Genomic DNA, 22,568 nt, shown 5'->3' with positions numbered 1-22,568 from the left:
ACCTATTTGGACCTCAGTTTCCTCATCTGTAAAATGAGGGAATTGGACCAGATGACCTCTGAGGTCTCTTCCAGATCTAAGTCTATGAACCTATGCTCCCATCTATCCATTTAAAAAGTTGCTGTATATTCTCTGCTTCTCCTTTTTATCTAAACTACATCATAGAACATCTAGATCTAAAATGGAAAGAACAATTCAGAATTCCTCTTGTTGCTATTCCCAGGCTGAAAAATAGAATTGGTGAAGCATTTTCCTAATAATGGTGATTGGGTAAAAGGTGCCCAGGAAAAACATGAATTTGACTGATGAGATCTTACCTGTATCACACAGAAAAAGTGATAAGAGGCTGGAAGAATGTCTAGAAAGCTGGCTTCTTTGAATCTCACAAGATGAGCCCAAAGGTTTCAATGGGATTTCTTTGTGTGCCATTTTTTTAGTCCATATTTGTAAGTCTCTCTTCTTGGCTGTTTTTAGGTTGGCATTTTGAAAGAGTTCAACAGCTGAAGCAGAAACTAAATAAAACCCACACTCTAAAATTTACAAGTGAGGTAGAGGTGGTGCAGTCTTAAGTCACAGAGCTTGCTATCCAGTTTAGCACTGTGTAATTCCAGCTGTTGACTTGAGATGATTTTGAGATTATACCATAGAAGCTAAGCAATGTTTTTAACATGAATTCCAGGCATTGCATGTCTCTCTTTGAAGAGCAAGTGGACATTCTTGTAAACTACCAAAATAGGGGGCTATTTGTCTATTCCCCACATATAATGGTTGTAACTAGATAGGGAAGTTAATGTCCCCTGGATTTTGTGATATGTATAGTTTTATTTTTGTTATGCTATAACATGTGCCTTAAAAAAAACCCCAACAACTTACAGTCATTATATTTACCTTGAGATAAAAATATGCAAATAATTGACGCTATGAAGTTGCTACATTTATTAACAAATTCAATTCGGTTCAATCTAATAAATGTTTCTGTAAGGCATTGGGGATATACAGGAGAAAAACAATGTGGTCCTTATTTTGAGGAGTTTTTATTTTAATGGGTAGACAAAAAAGTATGATGCTAGACAAGACATGGTAGGGGACAAAGAAGGGCTAGTTTGGCACAGCAGATAGAATGTGGGCTTTGGAATAAGAAAACCTAAGTCCAAATCTCACCACTTAATGTGATCATGGCAAATCACATCATCTCAGAATGTCAGTTTCCCTACCAACAAAATGGAATACTTGCTACCTACCATATAAACTTGTCATGGGAAGAATTTTGCCAACCTTAAAGAGCCCTATAAATATGACATTAAAAAAGTAATCTAGACAATATGCCACAAGAAATATGGAGAGAAAAATATCATGTTCTGTTGCATGGCTCAGGGAAGATCAACAGATAGAGAAGTGGATGGAATGCATTCCAAGCATGGGGTATTGCCTGTGTGAATATGGGGAGGTTGGAGAGGGCAGGACAAAATCTGGAAACAATTTAGCTGACACGTAGAGACTAACAAGTAATAGACTCAAATATGGCTGGAAAAAGTAGGTTGTTCCCAGGCTACAGGATTACAGATTATTAAAATTAGGAAATTAACACCATCTAATCCAATTCATCTATACATGAGGAAACTGAAATCCAGAGAAGAGAAGGGACCGAAGACCACATGGATAGTAAATTGCAGGGGCTGGGGATATTAATCTGTTCTATAGCAAAATCCTAAGAACCACACATGAACTCAGACATCCCCAAAGGTTCCTTGAAATCAAATGCATACCAATTTATAATTTTGTGGGGGACCTTGAAACTTACCAGTAAAAATACTTGTATTTCATCCTATAGAACAGTGATCTTCAAATTATGAGCCATGGAATGGCCCCAAGTGGCTTGTGGCTTGATTCTCCGGGGGTATATGATCAAGCAATTGAAGGGTGAGAAGATGAGTTAGATCCCTTTCTTTTTTTCATAGCCAGTCTCAGGTTTGTTTCCAACACAATTACCCAACCTGGTTCAACATTCCTCTGTTCTGCCCCTTCCTGTACCCTAGCAAGTGGGACTCTTAAGTCTAACCTGACTCAAGCACCTACAGCAATTCTGCAGGCAAATCTCACTCTTCTTCTGAACATCCCTACCTCTTTTGAGGGTGCCATCATCATTCCAATCACCTTGTAGTCTTACCCTTGATAGCTCACTTTTCCTTACCCAACATATACAGTTAGCAAATATTGTAATTTCTACCCCCACAACATCTCTTGAATCTATCTCATTCTCTTTTTATATGTTATTTTATTGAATCCTCAAAGCAACTCTATAAGGTAGGTCCTATTATTATCCCTATTTTATAGATGAAGAAATTGAGGCATAGAGAGAGGTTAAGTAATACAGATAAAGCAAGGTAGGAGTCAAACACTAGTCTTCCTCATTTCAATTCCAGAGCTCTATATGCCACCTGACTTCTTCAGAACAATGTAGCAGAAAAATTATTTTGGTGGGTGTTGCAGAGCTGGAAAGGGGTCTTAGAATCCATCTGGTCTGACTCCTCTTTTTACAGATGAGAAAACTGAGGCCAGAGTGATTATATAGGTTATATATAATAAATGGAAGTGTCACAGAATGTAAGAATTGGAAGGGACTTCCATGAGTATCTAGTCCAACCCAGACATGAAGAAAATCTCCATTATAATATAGCCAATGACTGGATATTCAGCCTCTGCTTGAAGACCTCCAAGGAAGAGAAACCCACCCCCCCCTCAAGGCTAGACATCCCATGTTGGACAACTCCAATTGTTAAGAAGTTTTTCCTGATATTAAGCCTAGATTGGCCATTTGTAACTTCTGTTCTTTTCTGGTAGATCTGCTCTCTGGGGCCGCACAGAACAAATCTAATGCCTCCTCCTCAAAAGAATCCTTCAGATACTTGAACATAGTGACGCCCATTCTTCTTTTCTCCAGTCTTAACAAGCCCAGTTACTTCAAGAAATCTTCATATGTCATGAACCCAAGGCCTCCAAACCCAATGCTCTTTTCTCTTGTACCATGTTATATCTCATGTTCTACTGTGGTTGAAAATGTTCAGAACATGAAACAGATATAAACCATTTAAGACAAACCCCTGCCGGTCTGGAGAAAACAGGGTATGCTCAAAATATCCATTAACAGCTTCTCTCCAGGCAGGTAGTTAGAGGTTGGAGGAAAGCCTCCAGTGAGGGATTTTGGATGTACATTTGTCCTGAAATATTCTGACAGCTAAGTATTTTATAGGCCAAAGGCAACTTTTGATTCAGAGAAGTAATGATGAGTTTCCTATAGGGAATTCTAGTTGCATTAATAAAGGATTAACCAAAGAATTACAGAGTAAAGCTTTAGCTCAAGTTTGTTCAGGAGGAATAAAACTTGGAGGATGGATGAAGAATGGAATGGTGAGAGGAAGAGACTGGAAATTGGGAAACTACTTAAGAGACTATTGTAGTAGTCCATGTATATGAGACAATAAATGTCTAAACCGGGGTGTTGGCAGGATGAATGTAAAGTGAGGGGCAAATGTGAAAGATGAGGGATGGGGTAGAATCAATAGGATTTCGCAACTAGTTGGATGTGGCTATTGGGGAAGAGGGAAGAGTTAAAGGTGGCTTTACGGTTAGGAGTTTGGGTGACCAGGAAGATGATAGTAGCATCAAGAAAAAGTCAAACCAAGTCAGCAAACATTTATCATCCCATTATGAGCTAGGAGTTGGGCTAAATGCTGAGGATATATAGAAAGGCAAAACAAAACAATATTAAAAAACCAGCCTCTACTCTCATTCGACTACTTGGAGTCTAATGGTGGAGGAAGCATGTTAACAACTATTTATAGACAAGATGTATAGAGAATAAATTGGAGATAATCAACAGAAGGAAGGAGCTAACATTAAAGGGGATTAGGAAAGACTTCTTTCCTGAAGGTGAGATTTCAAGTGGGACTTAAAGAAAGTCATGGAAGCTAGGAATGGAAATAAGGAAGGAGAAAATTCTAGTCATGGGGCCAGTCAGTAAAAATGCCTGGAGTCTGGTAGTAGAGTGTTCAGTATGAGGAAAAGCAGGGTGGCCAGTGCCACTGGCAGAGTATGTGAAAAGTAGAGAAAGTGAAAGGAGGAGTAGATTTGAGGAAAAGATGGGAAGATGATGAGTTGGTGTTTGAGGCACATATAATTGAAGTTATCTAGTTAGCATTTGCAGGACTAGAAGCCAAGTTTGAAGATTGGAGCTATGTGTTCCAAAGACATCTAAGGAACATGGAAAAGTTTGGGAGTCTTTGTGAGTTATATGCAAATGCATATGTAAAAATGAAACTTCAGATAATAGGTGACATCACAAAAGGACAGAGTATATAGAAAGAAAAGAGTTAAGGAAAGAGCCAAAAGGCACACCATATAACGATCGGCATGGAATGTATTCTGCCACTTACTGCCTGTGTGACCTTGGGCAAATTACTTCACCTTTCTGGGACTGAGTTTCCTCATCTGTAAAATGAGGGGTTAGGACTAGATGACCTCTGAGTCCCTTCTAGCTCTAGATTTATTATCCTATGTGTTTCCTAACTGCTAATGTATCTCAGAGCACCTGTCCTGGCATCTAGCTTACCTGAATGTTCCCTTAATATTAAAAAAAAATCACTCTAGAATTTATTTGTATGTATATCGAGGTCAAACCGACCAGTCTATAGCTTCTTGAATCCATTTTCCTTCACCACCAAAAAAAAATTCCTTTTAAAAATTAAGACTATACTGGGTCAATCTGTAATCTTTTGGCACTTTTCCTATTCTCCACAATTTCTCAAGGATTACTAAATCATTCAAATGGCACTTTAGAATCATCTTTCTGTGCTTTGGGATCTAATTTGTCACAATTATCTCCCTACTCTGGGCATTTTCATTGGCTGTACCCCCAAAAGGAATACTCTCCCTCCTAACCTCTACCTTCTGGCTTCTCTGGTTTCCTTCACATCTCGGCTGAAATCACACCTTCTCCTCTTTCTTTCCCTCTGCCTTCCTTCTGTTGATTATCTCCACTTTACCGTTTATATAGCTTTTATAATATAGTTGTTTGCCGTTGTCTCCCTATTAGATTGTGAGCTCCTTGAGAGGAAAGACAGTGTTGTTGTTATTGTTGTTTTGCTTTTCTTCATATCTCTAGAACTTAGAACAGTACCTGGCACAAAGTTGTCGTTGTTGTTTAGTTGTTTCAGTTGTGTCTGACTCTTAGTGACCTCATTTGAAGCTTTCTTGGCAAAGATACTGTAGTGGTTTGCCATTTCCTTCTCCAGATCATTTTACAGATGAGGAACTGAGGCAAATAGGGTTAAGTGACTTGCCCAGGGTCACACAGCTAGTGAGTGTCTGAGGCCAGATTTGAATTCAGGTCTTCCTGACTCTAGCCCCAGCACTCTATCCACTATACCACCTAGCTGCCCCAGTCTGACTGTGAATCCCTTATAAAATATTACTAATAGTTGATCACATAACTTTTTCTTCACCACCTAGCTGCCCACCTGGCACAAAATAGTCACTTAAATTCTTGCCAACTGACTGAATGACCAAGAGAAGTTCATTTAAATCTTCTAGGAGTTCTTTACCTCATCCTCTACCTTCAAGTCCTATTCCTTTTAACCAATTATGTTCTTTTACAGTCTGTAAGTTATACTCCTTGAGGATAATGATTGGAGGCAAATTAGGTGACTCCTTTATTTCGTCACCCACCATCGTTGTACCCATTGTAATATCTTCCTTAAGCCATGGCTTTATCCATTTATCCATCTTTCTAGCCAATTTTTCACAAGCCTCAGTTCTTCCTGTGCATTCTTTCTATGGATACTATAGTAGAGGTTTGTTCTACTCTTTCATTTATTTTTTGATGTGAGCTCACCTGAGAGCTCCTTGTAAAGTCACATTGGCTGCTTTAAATACTTTCCCTCTGGGTTAATTTATAATAATAACTGACTTTTATATAGTACCTTAAACTATCACTAAGTACTTTATGTACTTTCTCATTTGAGAACATACATTCTCACAACAACGCTGTGAGGTAGCTCCTTCAGGTGTTATCCCCATTTTATAGATGAGGAAAGCCAGGCTGAGAGCATAAGTGATTCATGTCAATGCCACCAAAATTTCACAAGCAGATCTAGAAATCCTCTTACCTCTCTTTATCCTTTTTTCCTTCCAGAAAGTTTTCGATCATAACATCATGCCTACAGTTTTTCTCTAAAGTTTTTGAAGGTTGCTTTTTTAATATTTGGAGCACATCTAATATATTCTTATTTGGCTGTTGTAAATTGTAGATAATGTAATCACCCCCCCCCCCAGGTTCACATCGTCTCCACTTCATGGTTAAATTAGATCCAGAGTAGCAGTTCCTTTAATTCTTTCCTCTATGTTTCAAGAAATGAAACTGTCAACCACGCAAATCAGAAATCACAGAATCAGACATATAGAGTGGGAAGGGAAGTCATGGCCATCTAGACCACCCATCCCTGAAGGAGGAGACTCCCCTCAACAACATAGCTGACAAGTGATCATCCAACCTTTGTTTGAAGACCACCATTGAAAGGGATTCTAGTATCTACCAAGATAGCTCATTCCACTTTTGGTTAGCTCTCATTGTTAGGAAAATTTTCCTTACTCAATTCCTAAATGCATCTCTGCATAACTTCCACATATTTCTCCCAGTTCTGCTTTTTGGAATTAAAAAGAACAAATTCATTCCCATTTTCATATGGTAGTTCTTGAAATCCTTGAAAGCAGCCAACTTTTTTTTTGGGGTTTGTTGTCGACCCCATTAGATTTGTGAGTTCCTTGAGGGCAAGGATTGTCTTTTGCTTCTTTTTGCATTCCTAGAACTTAGCACAGTGCCTGATCCATGGGAGGTGCTTAATAGATATTTATTGACTGACTGATGTGTCTCCCTTTCCCCATAGTATTTTCTTCAGGCTAAACATCCCCCGTTTCTTTAACCAATCCTCACATGGCATGGACTCAAGGTCCTTTTTACCATTTCTGTCACCTTCCAGTTTATCAATGTTCAATGTAATTCTCAGAACTGAACATAGTACTCCAGATATAATCTGATCAAGACAAAGTATAAGAGAATTGTCACTTTTTCTTCCTGGAAGCTATGCCTTCCTTAACATAGCCCAAGATTACATTAGCATTTTTGCTTGCCATATCACAATATTGATTCATGCTGAGCTTTGTTGTGGTGGAATATAGCTGTTAAGGTGGAATAAAGAAACCAAGTTTCATCCAAACAACTGATTCCTTTAGTAAGGCATGTGGTGGCAGAAATAAATTGGGTCCAAGGCTCTCAGTAGCCAAGGGCCCCGACCATTGGTTTCTACAAAATTAATATATAATTTGAAGGGAGTGAAAAAAACAGGGAAAGCAGGATTATGGGAATTGAGACTTGTGATTTCTTATTGGTGGAGAGGATTGGGAGACACTGAGGTGAGAGGGAGAGGGGTGGTTTTGTGACATTTCTTAAGTTGAGTGACAATTGGGAGAGGGAGAAATCATGTGACTTCTCTAAAACCAAGTGACTTCCAAGAAGTTGAAACTTAACTTCACAAAATGGTGGATAAGGACAAAATGGAGTCACTATTGTTATTTTATTGTAATAGCTTGCAGTATACTCAGGCCCTCAGATCTTTTTCTGAAAGCCTACTTTTTAAATGTGCCTCCCTCAACTTGTACTTTCAAAGGAAATTTTTTGTACCTAAGAGTAATGTTTGATGTTTATCCCTATTAAATTCCTTTTTACTCTATTCAGCTCAAGGTTTGGCCTGTCAAGATCTTTTTGATTCCCGACTTTGTCATCTAGTGTGTTAGCCATACTACCAAACTTTGTGTTATCTATAAATCTGATAAACATGCATGATAGTATAATAGAAAGAATACTGAATCTGGAGTCTGAGGACCTGTGTTTGAATACTGTTTCTGTCCCTTAACTACCTTGGACAAGTCATTTAGTCACTTTGGCCTCTGTTAATTGAAGGGGTTAGACTAGGTGATCTCTAAGGCTCTCTCTAGTTCTAAATCTATGATCAATCAACAAGTATTATTAAACATCTTTTATATGCTCTCTTAGGCACTGGGGAAAGAGAAGCAATAATGTAACAGTCCCTGCCCTCAAGGAGCTTACATTCTATTGGCACACATTACATATATATATATATGTGTGTGTGTGTGTGTGTGTGTGTGTGTGTGTGTGTGTGTATGTGTATATATATATATACATATATATACATATATATGTATATATATGTGTGAGTGTGTATGTGTATATATATACATATATACGTATATATGTATATATAAATATATAGTCTATATAGGTATAGCATCCTATAGAAACATACAAAATAGATACAAAGAGATTGGCAGAAGAGGGCACTAGGAGCTGAAGAAAGAGGAAGGGCTTCATGTAAAAGGCAATGCTTGAGCTGAGTCTTAAAGGAGACTGGGTATTCTAGGAGGCAAAAGGAAGAAAGGAATGCATTCCAGGCATGGGAGACAAGTACTGAGTCCAGTGATCTTCTGGCTGCTCTATATTCACAGTCTTCTCTGCATGAAGTCTTCCCTGATCCCCCTCAATGCTAGTGCCTTCCTTCTACCATTATCTCCAGTTTATCCTGTACATATGGTGTTGGTACTCAGTTGTTTGCATGTTTGTCTTCTCCATTAGACTGTGAGTTTCTTGACTATTTCTTGCCTTTCTTTGTATTCCCAGCATTTAGCACAGTGGCTGGCATATAGCTGGTACTTAAACATTGATTGGTGACCTGTGTTAACAAAGGAATTGAAAATACCAGAGCCTCCCAACTGGTGAGGTGCCTTCCATTTACGTGAGAACTGATTGCTTTGATTCATTCTAATGCTTCTGTTCATTGTGAAAAAGGTGCTATACACAGACTTGGGTAGGCTAACACGAAGCTTGGGCTGTCCAAGAAAGGTAACTTTACTTCACCTAACCCTCAGAAAATGGAAACTCCATACGTAAAATGAGGGCCAGCATGGTAGCCAGCCAAGTCTGAGCTAAAGAGGAAACCTACTAAATTAAATGCAAGCCTGTGAGCTTTTCAGGTCTAGAAACATTCCTGAAGGACAAGATCCTTTTAAGGAATTAGGATACTACCTAGAAATCCCTGTGTGTTGACTCCGACTCATGCAAGGATAGGGGAATAATAAAAATGTAGCCAGGAGGTAAATGGAATTGGACTCAACCTACTTTGGTATCTTGATTCTCTCTCTCTCTCTCTCTCTCTCTCTCTCTCTCTCTCTCTCTCTCTCTCTCTCTCTCTCTCTCTCTCTCTCTGTCCCACCCCCCAAGCCCCTTTTCTGAGTCTTAGTAAACAGCTAATTGCAGTTGGCCCTAACATGTCAAATGACAGTGACCACAGGAATGTGCTATCTGGGAAGAGGACCATTTGGGGTTGGAATGCTCTCCCTAGTGCTCAGCTTCTTTGGGGGTTGCATGTAAAAAATGGTGAAATATATTCAGAGAATGCCAGTCCCTTGGTATTGAGTTCTAAGCTTTATGATGTGACCTCCCCTCTGTGTTTCCCCCCACTCCCATTGCCACTCCCACACTCTCTTCTTTTAATTAAAGTGAAAAACCAGCTCCAGCCAGAGGGCACTGGTGAGTGGGGAGAGGCCAACTGAAGGAAATAAAAAGAAACACGTGTGAGAAGGACATCAGCTGTCCCTGTTCAGGAGGGCTGGCTCCCCGCCCCCTCCTGCAATCTGGACCCAGGAGTCTTTCTCCCTTGCAGTCAGGGGAATGCAGGATGTGACTGGGAGAGTCTGATTGGAGAGGAATTCAACCAGGGCTATCAGTTACCAGCTTCTATGTAAATACTGTGGCACCTCTGAAAGCAGCAACAGCTGAGATAAGTGACTGTTAATCTATCAGCCCTAGAAGGGGCTGAGTCTACTCTATTGGTGCTATAGTAGAGACTACTGGACTTGGAGTTTGGAAGACCTGATTTCAAATTCTGTCTCACTAGCTGGGCAAGTTGATGAACTTCTCAGCCTCAGCCTCCTCATCTCTCAAATGGGAATCATAATAGCACCTACTTCATAGAGTTATTATGAGGGTCAAATAAGATAATACATTTAAGGACTTCACAAATGTGAAGGTGCTATATAAATATTATTATGATTCTTTCTGATCCCACCAGATGGTTGATGGGGACTTCTTCTAATCAGGGAATAAAAATAGGGATCTCAAGAGACATTGCCTTTTTCTGCTACTTAATTCTGCCCCCTGGCACGTTCACCACATCATCACTGCAAAGGGCCTGACTTCAGCACTATGGTCTTCTGAGGGTTCTGGATATATGGTCTTTGGCTTTTGCAGCCATGGAAGAAGGTTCTGACAGATCTGGGGGAAATGAGGCTAGCTGGATTTAATCTAGAACGATCCAGGTAGCATCCAGCACATTTCTGTACATGTCCAGATCAATAGTATTCGACTCTCTTATTCACAGAGGTTCGGCGAGGCTCAAAGGCAGCAAAGTTCTGTTCTGTTCTGGGTGGTCTGACCCAGCTTTGGGTCATCTGAAAGTTCTCTGACACCACTAGAGCATTGCATTTGGAGTCAAAGGACCTGAGCTGAAATCTTAGTTTTGCCACTTACTAATTGTGTGACCTTGGCCAAGTCGCTTTAAACCTTTCCGCGGTTTTGGTTTCCTTATCTGTTAAATGAGGTAGCTGAACTATATAAAGCACTAACTAATATACCAGGTGCTGTGCTAAGCACTGGGGACACAAATAAGTAAATTAGACAGTGTTTAGCTCTAAATGTGATCCTACAATCTATTCAGTATCTTCCAATGGTCTTCTACATTACCTCCTGAGGCCTATTCTAGTTTTAGCCCTTCCTAGAGTGGAGGTTCTAGGTTAGTTGACTCTAGAACAAGATTGAATGATTGTAGACAGGCTGCCACTGGGCCTCCTGAGGCAGGGAAATGGTGCCATCATTTCTACCCATGGTATTTACCTTAATGTGGGATTTCTTTTTTTTTTCTTTTCTTTTCCTTTTTCCTTTTTTTTGGTGAGGCAATTGGGATTAAGTGACTTGTCCAGAGTCACACAGCTAGTGAGTGTTATGTGTCTGAGGCCAGGTTTGAACTCAGGTACTCCTGACTTCAGGGCCAGTGCTCTATCCACTGCACCACCTAGCTGCCCCCAGGGTGTCCCAGAATTCTTACTGAGGACTTCTAGGACATCATGTATAACATACTCATTGCATATAACATGAATGCAAACAGGTGAACATCTGGTGTCTTTTCCAGAAGCCAAGCTCAACACCAAAACCGGCTTAATCTGTTTCTTACATAGACCAACCCAAACATGGCTGAGGAGAAAAGGGGCAGGCCTTAGATATTTTCAGTCAGGACCCATATCTCTAATCTGAATGCCTCCTCAGCATACCATCCCAAGCCCACTCCGGTGAGGGATGCCTGCCTGGTCTTCTATTTTTAACTGGTGTGGAACAGAAGAAAAATACATAAAAACACAAAACAAAAACAAAGTATAACTCCCTTAAAGATTTATAGATCCAAGGAGACCAGTACTGGGTAAAATTATGAATGAAGTTGATCTTTCCTTAGCTTTTCACATCCTCTCCCTGAAATCTTCACTGAAACTTCTTAGCAAGAAAGGATCTAATCTATCAGTCTTCTTTTGTGTGAATTTAAGTTAATGTGTTGCATTTCCCAAAGGTCACTTGCATTTTAAAACATCTCTAACTGTGAAATGAAAGCTTTTGTGTCCTGTTAAAAGATGTCCAGCAAACATCAGGGAACAGGTGGGAGAGATATTTGCAGGGGCAGGAGGGAGGGTAGGGGGATGGGCTCTTCCCAGGACTGTGGAATCACACAAATTCAGTCTATCTAGTTCATGTATGGGATAGGCATAGAGATCAATTAGTTATTTAATTGTGTGTTGGAATATAACTGCTTCTCTTTCTTGAGCAAGACTTGAAAATTCTCTCCACCTCCAAATCACTCTTCCTCTTTCTCCTTCTCTCACTCCTCTAGTGCAGTAAGAGGCTTTATGCAGCTGATAAATTTGATTGTTAATAAAAGCTTTTGTTCACCAGGAGGAAGTCAGCTCTACTTTCCCGTCGTAACTCAGTAGGGTGTATAGTAACACTACCAAGGTGGCTATTCAGCTCCAGAAACCCAGTGATTTCTCCTACCCAGCTACCCACCTCTTTGCCATGAAGATATGTGTCTTCCATGGCCTTGTGTCAGGTTATCATGCTCATGAAAACTGTACCTATATCTCCTTCCCCATTCCTTGCCCAGGAACACTAGAAGGATGGGGCTACTTTCTTCATGCTTGGCTCAGCTTCCAGGTTCCTCTGGAAGAGGGCCTCATGCCAGACTTCCTATAATCATCTCTGTATAACTTATCGGCAATATCCCTGCTACATAGATTGATAGAAAATGTGTGGTGGCATGGTGGAAAGTATGCCAAGTTTGGAGCAAGAGATCTTTCCTTAATATTCTGGCTCCACCACTGTAACCTTGATTGGTTTTTTACTTCCTTGGGCCTCAGTTTCCTCATCTGTAAAATGAGGTGTTGTACTAGAGGACCCTCTAAAGTCCATTCAGTCTTTAAATCTATGATCCTGTAGAGTCAAACCAAATTCAACGAGAAACCTTTCTCCCTTGTTCCTGTCTGATCCCCCAGGAATAGGGTATGTGTGACCTTCCCTCTCCCTCCCCCTCCCCCATTCTCCTCCCCCTCCCTGGACTCCCTATTTGGCTCTCCCCTTGACCGTCCCCCTCCCCTACCTTACATGGTCTGGGGGGGCCCCTGTTCTGCCTCTCCCCTTCTCTTGGCTCCATGAATGGACTCAGCGCTCCCTAATGGCGTGAAGACGACCAAATAAGGGCAAGGTGGCAAGCTTGGGTCCCCCCACCCCCGGCCCCAGTCGGCCCCAACTGACACCGTCCATCAAAGCAGTATAAAGCGGCGCGGCTGCTGTGCCCCAGCCATCAAGCGCCTGCCTGCCCCGGAGTTTGAGCCGCGGGTGCTGAACTGGTGAGTCAGCGCAGAGCCTGGCGCAGCAGCCCATCCACGCTTCTCTTCTCAGCCAAGCAGGACCAGAGCCTCAGGGCAGAAGGGTGGGGAGGAAGGAGAGCAGAGAAGGTGGGACGCACGCTTAGGTTCCTGGCGCCGTTTGACTTCTTTTTCTTTCTTTTCTTTTTCCTTCTTTTCTTTTTCTTCTCTCTATCTCTCTTCCCTCCCGAAAAAAACAAGCTGAAAAACTTATTTGATTTTGTACCAACTTTTCTTTTTCATTTGGTCCTCCCACTCGGACGATGTTGGGGGTAGAATAGAGAATGAACAGAGGGCATTTCTTGTTTTCTTTTGTCTTCTCTTTCTTGTGGGAACAACTCCTCCCTCTCCTCACTCCCCAGCCGTCTCTCAGCTTGAGTGGGCGCGGGGGTCTAGCAAGCTGCTCAGCTTCTCATTCTAGACCAGGACTGGGGGAGCATTGGTGACTGCGAGTGCCTACCTTCCCGCTTCCAGGATGGAGAACAGCAAGCTTTCTAGGGCTCAGACTGGAACCTGGATGGGGCTGACTCTGAGACCCAGTCTAAGAGTGGGCTCGAGCTAGAGGCGCTTTCCCCTAGCCCAGGGCCATGCAGCAGCTGGTTCAGGAGCAGGGGATGAGGATACTGGGAATGCTGAGGACAGGCGCCAGGGAGCGAAGCGCGGTGGGAATGCTCTGACAGTTTTTGTTACTCCACAATAGGGAAGGGTGACCAGTGGCTTCTTTCCAGTCCTTTGCTGTCTCATTCTCTCTTCTTGCTTTCCTTTCGTCTTCCTTCTCTCTCTGACACCTCATCCGCCGCAATGAAATCGCTTTTTTTGTTCCCTTTGAGGAGCCCAAGAGCGGTCACCCTCCCACCCACTTTATCATTAACCCACCCCCCTTTCAGAGAAACTCTTTTGTTGATGCCTAACTCCACCAGCCTGCATCTCCGTTTCTGGAGCATGACTCTACCCCCTCTCTCCTCCACCCACAGAACTCCTTGAGACCTCAGCAAGATGTGTGACGACGAGGAGACCACCGCTCTGGTTTGCGACAATGGCTCTGGGCTGGTGAAAGCCGGCTTTGCAGGGGATGATGCGCCCCGTGCTGTTTTCCCATCCATCGTGGGCCGCCCCCGCCACCAGGTAACCTTCGCACTCCTCTCTAACACAGACCTACAGCTTGGAGGAGCCTCTCTACTCCACCAGCAACTCCTTACCCCTCCCGCCATGTCTTCTGACCTCCATACCTCATCCCTTACTCAGATCTTCCTCATCCCCATCCCACTAAATCTTTAATAATAATATCACCCTCATGATGTCATTGGTCCCCTTTCAGAACGAAGGAGGAACAATAAAAACAAGAACGGATAACAAAACAGCTCGACATTTGTATTAGCTTTGGAGTTAGAGGTTTTGCGTTCAAACCCTAACGCTTCCCCTTGTTACCTATGTGACTCTGGACAAGTCACTTTAACTTCTCAGCCTCAGTTTCCTCATGTGTAAAATGAGAGGATTGGACTGGATAGCCTCAGAGATCCCTTTCAGCTCTAGAGCTGTTATTTTATATAGCCCTTGAAGGTTTGAAAAATGCTTTATATTCACTATTTCACTTCAACCTCAAAATAGGTCTTGGAGGTAGGCACTGTCCTTATTTACAGCTGAGCAAACAGAGGTTCAGAGACTTCCTATGGCCCCACAGCTAATGTCAGAGGTAGGGAGTTCATGACTTTAGGTCCTGAGCTCTTTCCACTATGTCTCCTTGATTACTTTGAAATCTGGCTTTTGAGGGGCAGCTAGCTGGCACAGTGGATAGAGTGCTGGCCCTGAAGTCAGGAGTACCTGAGTTCAAATTGGGCCTCAGACACATAACACTTACTAGCTGTGTGACTCTGGGCAAGTCACTTGACCCCAATTGCCTCACAAAAGAAAAAAAAAAGAAAAAAAAAGAAATCTGACTTTTGACCCTCCCAACAACCTTAAGTATGACCTTGCTTTTTTTCTTACCTTGATGGCTTAATCTATCCCAAGGCCAAGTAAGCAAAAAACTTAAAAACCAAAATCAACGCCAGCAAAGACAGCCTCACTGAAATCCTATCCATAAACTTAACATCCTTCCTCTGGCTCTCCCTATAGATACATACCAAGATGGGGCCCATTTCCCAAGTATTAATTAAGCCATTAGCCACTCTCTTCCAACTATGCCCTCTGGAATTATCTACCAAAAGTGTATCTTCTCCTTTCCCCTTTCCCCTACATATTGCTTTCTCTTCTTCCTTTTTCTGTCTTTTACCAGAATTCTACAAAAATAAAACTGCTTTCAGCCCCCATCCCCATTTTTCTTCTTCCTTCAAGAGAGTTTACTATCTCTCAGTAATGATCTCATGTCCCTTACTACAGCTTCTTAAAAATCCAGGCACGGTTGAATTACTTATTGAAATGGTGCTAGTAACATACCACCTTGTTTACTACAAGAAATGTCATGCTCTGAGTGTCTGCAACATGCCAGCCAGGCAAGGCTGCCAAGCTGGTCCAGGTAGAACTCCTTATAAAACATAGGATGCTATATGGGTTCTGTGGAGACTAAATTTCACTGTCAGGGTGATAACAGCCTCGCTCTTTATAATTTTTTATTCCCTCTGGGAATTCTAAAGCTTTCTGCTTAGGTGTCATTCATAAAAGAAATTTTATACCCCTCATATATACAAATATATGTATATATTTACATATGTATATGTGTGTGTGTATATATTCATTTGAATTACAGTAGTTTTTTTTTAAGGTAACTTACCTTAGTTTGAATGACAATTCTGCTATTTATTGTCTATAGGAACTTGGACAAGTCATTTCAATTCTACTGATTTCAGTTTCTTCATCTGCAAAATGAGAGATATCCTAGTAGCACCTAGGTGGGGCAGTGAAGCTCTGGTGTGGAATCAGGATAGACCTGCTTTCAAATCCTTCCTGGGACATTTACTAATCATGTGACCCTAAACAAGTCACTTAACTTCAGTTTCCTCTTCTGTAAAGTGGTGATAATAATAGCACCTATCTCCTAGGGTTTTTGTGAGAATGAGATAACATTTGTAAAGTACTTTGCAAACCTTAAAGTGCTAAATAAATGCTAGCTATTATGTGATATCTGAGGTCCCTTCCCTATTGTGTTTTCTTCAGTGAATTAGATTTTCTATAGTTTGTTTTCCCCATCCATTCCTGTAATGGGGAAAATAAGTCCTGCAGTTATTTAGTGTGTGTGTGTGTGTGTGTGTGTGTGTGTGTATGTGTGTGTGTGTGTGTGTATACATATATATATGTATACACACACACACATACATAAATACAACAAAATAGCATTATCGTTAACAATGGTTTGCATTTATGTGATGCTTTACAGTTTATAAAATGTTTTCCTAAAAAAATTCCAATTAGGTAGATAGTACAGGTATTATTATCTCCATTTTACAGATGATCAAACTGAGGTTTAAAGAGATTAAGTGCCTTCTCTGTAGTCATAAGGCCAATAAAATGCAAAGGTAAGATGAAAATCCACTCTTCTGACTTCAAGGCCAGAACTGTTTCTACCACAAACTACTTCATCTCTTTTTACCTTGGTTAGTGATGCCTCCTGATCAATGTTGGTAGAGAGGGAGCTTTACTTCTCAGTTTCCCCATCTTTTTTCTCCTCTCTACAGGGTGTCATGGTGGGTATGGGTCAGAAAGATTCCTATGTAGGTGATGAGGCTCAGAGCAAGAGAGGTATCCTGACCCTAAAGTACCCCATTGAGCATGGCATTATCACCAACTGGGATGACATGGAAAAGATCTGGCACCACACCTTCTACAATGAACTTCGTGTAGCCCCTGAGGAGCACCCCACTCTGCTCACTGAGGCCCCCCTGAATCCCAAGGCCAACCGGGAGAAGATGACTCAGATCATGTTTGAGACTTTCAATGTCCCTGCCATGTATGTGGCAATCCAGGCGGTGCTGTCCTTGTATGCTTCTGGCCGTACCACAGGTATGAAAGATATTCTGTCTTGACTGAGAAGACAGTCTAGGTTAGTGAATAGAGCTTTTATGAGAATTTGGACAACCTGCCCCACAAGGCAATTAAGTTATTTTTCATTATGTTGTTTTCTACCTCTAATAAGGAAATAATCCCATTTTCCCAGTACCTATCCTATAGTAGGTACCTAAATTGCTCGTTGATTGATTGACTAATCTGTCTACCTTACTGGATCATTAATAGGACTAATGCGAAGCATACCTGGAAAGTGCTTGGAGAATGAGACAGTAATAACACCAGCAGTTGATAGGACAGTATGCTAAGAACTTTTAAAATTCTCCTGTTATTTCGAAGGCACATGCCATCATAGGCAAGAACCTGCAACATGTTTGCAAACAAGAATAGAGTGATTTTACATTTGCTTACGTATGTGGAAGACAGCATGCAACCTCCAAGAGTGAATTTTCATTCTTTTCAAAATGTGGATCAATAAGTTCATTTTTGTATTTTAATTTACAAGATCTATGGTTAAGTAGAAAGAGCAAAATCCAGTAAGTAGCTTTTATTTGTCTTTCATACCTAAAGTATATATAACCTTTGTGCAATACTGAAACAAGACAAACATTATATGAAAAAGAGGATGCTGTAATCTTTAAGCAAGGGGTGTGTGTGGTTGGTAAGATGTGGTCATTTGTAAGTGTGCTGAAGTAATTTTTTTCTACTTCATTATTTAAAAGTGTGAGCTGTGACTGATTGGCTTCAGATTTAGCATTCATTACATGGAAATGTATTCTCTACTGTAGGAGAGATCTGATCTTTCCTGGGCCAATGCCTAGCTCTGGTATCTGCCAGCAGCCAAGATTGGAAACAAGCTTCTCTCTCCTGGGTCTGTTATGACTAAAGAGTCTTAGGGATTTACCTTGTCCTTATTATTTCCTTATTACAGGAATCGTTCTTGACTCTGGTGATGGTGTCACTCACAATGTCCCCATCTATGAGGGCTATGCTCTGCCTCATGCCATCATGCGTCTGGATCTGGCTGGTAGGGATCTAACTGACTACCTCATGAAGATCCTCACTGAGCGTGGCTACTCCTTTGTAACTACGGGTAAGTTGAGCTGACTCTCTTTCTCTTGTGTGTGTACATGTGGGCTTGTCAGTAGGGGTCTGTTATTTCCCTTCTTTAACAGACTTACTTGCCACTCAACAATGGATGCACTTCCAAACTTGACAGACTCTCTTTTATTTTTATAGCTGAACGTGAAATTGTCCGTGACATCAAAGAGAAACTGTGCTATGTTGCCCTGGACTTTGAGAATGAAATGGCTACGGCAGCCTCTTCCTCCTCCCTGGAAAAGAGTTATGAATTGCCTGATGGTCAAGTCATCACCATTGGCAATGAACGTTTCCGTTGTCCCGAGACTCTGTTCCAACCTTCCTTCATTGGTGAGTTGTAGAAGGAATGAGCCAAAAGAATAATTTTTCCCGTGTAGACATTAGGGAGAAAGAACCCTTCCTATATCCCAAAGTAAAGTGTAACAGAACGAGCAGTAGCTAGGTGGGGGAGGGAATGTCAAGAAAGTTGAATTCCAGTCCAGTCTGCCACTAACTTGGCAATTTACTAATCTATCTGACTTTTGGCTTCTTTACTAGGGAAATGAGACTATGGGACAGTTTCCTCATCTGCAGGGTGAGGGCATTAGACCAGATGGCCTTTGAGGTCCCCATAGAGCTATGGTTCTATGACTAAATTAGTAGTTCTTGAAATTTTTGTAGTGTGAGAGCCCTTCAATTAAACAAAGAAACAAACTTTGGCAGAAACCACATAGTGAAATCCTCTAAAATGATCACTTTTGATACCTAGTATCAAACAACATAAAGCTCATCTAAACAACCACCATCCCTTGGGGAACTTGGTGGTTCCCTGGAGTACAGTTTGAGAAGCTCTGAAGTACATGATCTCTGTGGTTTCTCCCAGCTCTATGATTCCATTTTCTATTTAAAATTATTATAGAGCCCACTTAAGCTATAAGTACAAAGCCATTCTTTGAATGATATAAATCTCATCTGTCAGTCCCACTGACTAATTACTGTAAAAGTGAGTGTTTTGCCTTGGTAGCATAAGGGATGACACAGATTTCACTGTGAATGAAGGATGAGTCAATATTGCTTTGTCTCACTTACAGGGGTTGACTGAGTAGAGGAAACTGACTTATTCCTATGAGTTCTCAATCAGGCAATCCCTGCTAAGTTAGTTAGAATGATGCATCACTGGAAATCTTTTCTTAAGAAATCATTTTAGAGTGGAGTTTTTAGGACCTTTAGTGCTAGTCCAGTAATTACCACTGTGTTATCTTAAATGAATGTTTTTGCTCACATTCTTAATAACCGCTGACATATCTGACAACTACAGCAAATGAATGAGAAATGCAGTTGTCCATTACCTGGCAGGGTGCTGAGGATTAACTGTCAGCCCTTTTAGGAAACACCTGTTCAACCAACGCATGGATTGTATTTTATAGGGGAGCATATGTTGCTGAGACAAATGGTGACAGCTTACTTACATGCATCATCCTGTTCTTTGTCTTCTTTCCTCTGTTTGCCTGAGCTCACTCCTTTTAATTCCCCACCATGTGTCCTTAGGTATGGAATCTGCTGGCATCCATGAGACCACTTACAACAGCATCATGAAATGTGACATTGACATCCGTAAGGACCTGTATGCTAACAATGTCTTGTCTGGAGGCACCACTATGTACCCTGGTATTGCTGACCGTATGCAGAAGGAAATCACTGCTCTGGCTCCCAGCACCATGAAGATTAAGGTAAAGAGCTTCTTTGGTGAAAAAGAGTAAGACATGGGACTGGGCAAACCTGAAATCTTAGAAAGGATGTGTTCTGAACCTCTCGCACACATTTACCTTATCAATGCTAGGCACTTCGCTCTCTCTATTTCTGCTACCTAGTCCCCATTTCTCGTACATGTGACTTTTAAAACGCTTTCACATGAGATAGATCTCAGAATAGCTCCTGGCACACATTTTGCCTTTGTGCCTGTCTCCCATGTTGTCCTTGTACTTCACGTTTGATCTATCCTTAAGTCCAGGGGTGTGCTGGAGCCAGATCATGCTTACTGGCAATAGTCAATTGTTAAACTTTCAATGTGAGCGTTTATACCTCAGAAGTTGACAAATGCCAAAGCAAATCAGAGATTGATTTATTGAATGTCTAGACTTAAGAAAGTGATGGAGAAAATGTTAATAATGCAGATTAGATATACAAGTGTGCTGTGTATACATTTTCTCTCCCTGGAGGTCTGGTTGTTAAATATTTACCAATACACTTCTGCCTTTCACCCTTGCCCTTAGCTTGTTGCCAAGGACATATCAGCCACATATGAAGGGACCTCAGAAGACATCTAATCCAACCTCTTCATTTACATATAAAGAGAATGAGGCTTAGAGAAACTAAGTAATTTACCCAAGATCAGATGGGTAGTGATGAAACAAGTATTTGAACTCTAGTACTCATATCAATTCCATCATTCTTGCCACTGCACCATGCTCTTGGTATAATCCTAGACGGGAGGGCATTTCTTATCCTGAAGAATCCTTGATAATGGAAATATTTAAGACCATCTACATGGAAATAGGGGGAAAGTCCACAAAAGAGTAGACTACTTTTGATAAGCTCTGGGAAAACCTAGACAACCCAGCACAAATTACTTACATTTCTTTTTATTGATTACTTTTTATTCATGTCAGAACTTGAATACTGATTGGGAAAGTCTTGTTTTTCTTTCTCCAGATCATTGCTCCCCCTGAGCGCAAGTACTCTGTCTGGATTGGAGGCTCCATCTTGGCTTCCCTGTCCACGTTCCAGCAAATGTGGATTAGCAAACAAGAGTATGATGAGGCTGGCCCATCCATTGTCCACCGCAAATGCTTCTAAAGTGCCTTCTCCCTCAGTTTACCTCCCACTCAGGATGACAATGTTATGCTTCTTGGAGTCTTCCATACCACCCTACCTGAATTCTCTTCAGTCATTGTACAGTTTGTTTACACACATGTGCAATTTATTTGTGCTTCTAATATTTATTGCTTTATAAATAAACAAGACCGGGACTTGCAACCTAAATTGCTCGTTGTTGCTATTTTTATGGTTGGAGTGGGGTAGGGTGGGGATGGAGAAGGAGATGTGAGAATTCATTTATATATTAGGGGGCTTTGAAACTGAAACACTTCAACACTTCATTTTCACAAAATTAATCAGATGCATATCATGAGTCTCGGTGGAAAGTTACAATATCCAAGTTGAATTTAGGACCTTGAACACAAAAGTTCTCAAACATCACTATTGTCAGAAACTTGATAATTGCTCACTCAATATAAATGAGAAATAGATGTGATGAAACAATCCTAGAGAATCAGTTATTTTAGGGTGCAATGAAAAGGTCATACGTTAGTTACATTCTGGGTCATTTTCCATTCTGTGCCAAAATGACAATAACATAATCATAGTGTTATTTTAAACGAATTAGCCTAAATTCTCCACACTTTGAACTTCTTGGCTGTCTTCTGAGGGTTATACATGTTTGTGTGGAAACATCAATGCCATCTGTCTCTTCTTGATTCCAAATACATGCAAAACAAATCAATATCCTGATAGGATTGTACAAGAAAAAAAACCACGAATGAGAGTCAGGAACTAAATGTTTCTGTTTGGGCAAGTCAGTTCATCTCTTTGGGGCTCAGTTTCAACCTCTGCAAATTAAAGACAATTGGACTCGATGACCCCTAAGAACTTTCTAGTTCTAAATCTGTGGTCTTACAATCCTTTCTGTGGCTAATTTCTAGATCAAGATCCCCAAACTTTTGGCGGGGAGGAGCTACTTTTCATTTCCCTTCAAATGAAAGGAAATCTTCAAATCCTTGGCTTGGGGAGGGATGCTGACAGTGAAGTCTTTGATCAGAGTGGGGTACAGGGTGCTACCACAGTTCAACTACTCTTCCTGCTGGGAATTTTGGCAAACCATAGAGAATGAGGCAATCTGCTTAGAGATCTGTCAGGAAATGCTTTGAGATCTAGCAGAATGTAAGTCCCTTGAAGGTAAGGCTATTTCCTTTTTATCTTTGTTTCACCAATGCCTATCAAAATGCCTTAACCTTTATAAAAACCTTATTTCTTTTGGGGTGGAATGAGAAGCTGTTGTGAAAAGTAACTTTATCACATCAGGACAAATCACCAACTCTTCAGCATCTTACAATGTTATGTAGTTGTGCCTGGAAATACCTACAGAATTAAATGCTTTGCCCATGGCTGCATAGCTAGTTTGTGTCTGAGAGAGGATTTGAACCGAAGTCTCCCAGACTTTAAAGCCAACCCTATATCCACTATGCCACCCTGCTTCTTACCTTACATATAATAGGCACCTAAGAAGTGTTAACTGAATTGAATTGAGTCTGCTGGTAGATTCCAATCTTTTAGCTGGG

The 22,568-nt window shown here is 41.1% G+C and overlaps 1 protein-coding gene across 2 annotated transcripts; it reads left to right on the top strand.

Moving 5' to 3' along the window:
- Positions 1–12,967: 12,967 nt before the first annotated feature.
- Positions 12,968–21,213, top strand: ACTC1 (actin alpha cardiac muscle 1). 2 transcript variants are annotated; one of them, XM_020994946.2, is made up of 7 exons: positions 12,968–13,074; positions 14,067–14,217; positions 16,764–17,088; positions 18,023–18,184; positions 18,331–18,522; positions 19,720–19,901; positions 20,884–21,213. In XM_020994946.2, exons 2-7 carry the CDS (start codon positions 14,089–14,091, stop codon positions 21,025–21,027), a joined length of 1,134 nt encoding a protein of 377 aa, XP_020850605.1. In that variant the 5' UTR covers positions 12,968–13,074; positions 14,067–14,088; the 3' UTR covers positions 21,028–21,213. The 2 variants fall into 2 exon arrangements, with proteins under 2 accessions (XP_020850605.1, XP_020850676.1); XM_020995017.1 differs by lacking the exon at positions 12,968–13,074 and adding an exon at positions 13,081–13,182.
- The last annotated feature ends 1,355 nt before the right edge of the window (positions 21,214–22,568 follow it).

This window comes from Phascolarctos cinereus, unplaced genomic scaffold, assembly GCF_003287225.1.
Source record: "Phascolarctos cinereus isolate Bilbo 61053 unplaced genomic scaffold, phaCin_HiC Scaffold_3;HRSCAF=262, whole genome shotgun sequence".
NCBI lineage: Eukaryota > Metazoa > Chordata > Mammalia > Diprotodontia > Phascolarctidae > Phascolarctos > Phascolarctos cinereus.
Note: the sequence above shows the minus strand (reverse complement) of the source record. Positions and strands in the feature narration are given on the sequence as shown.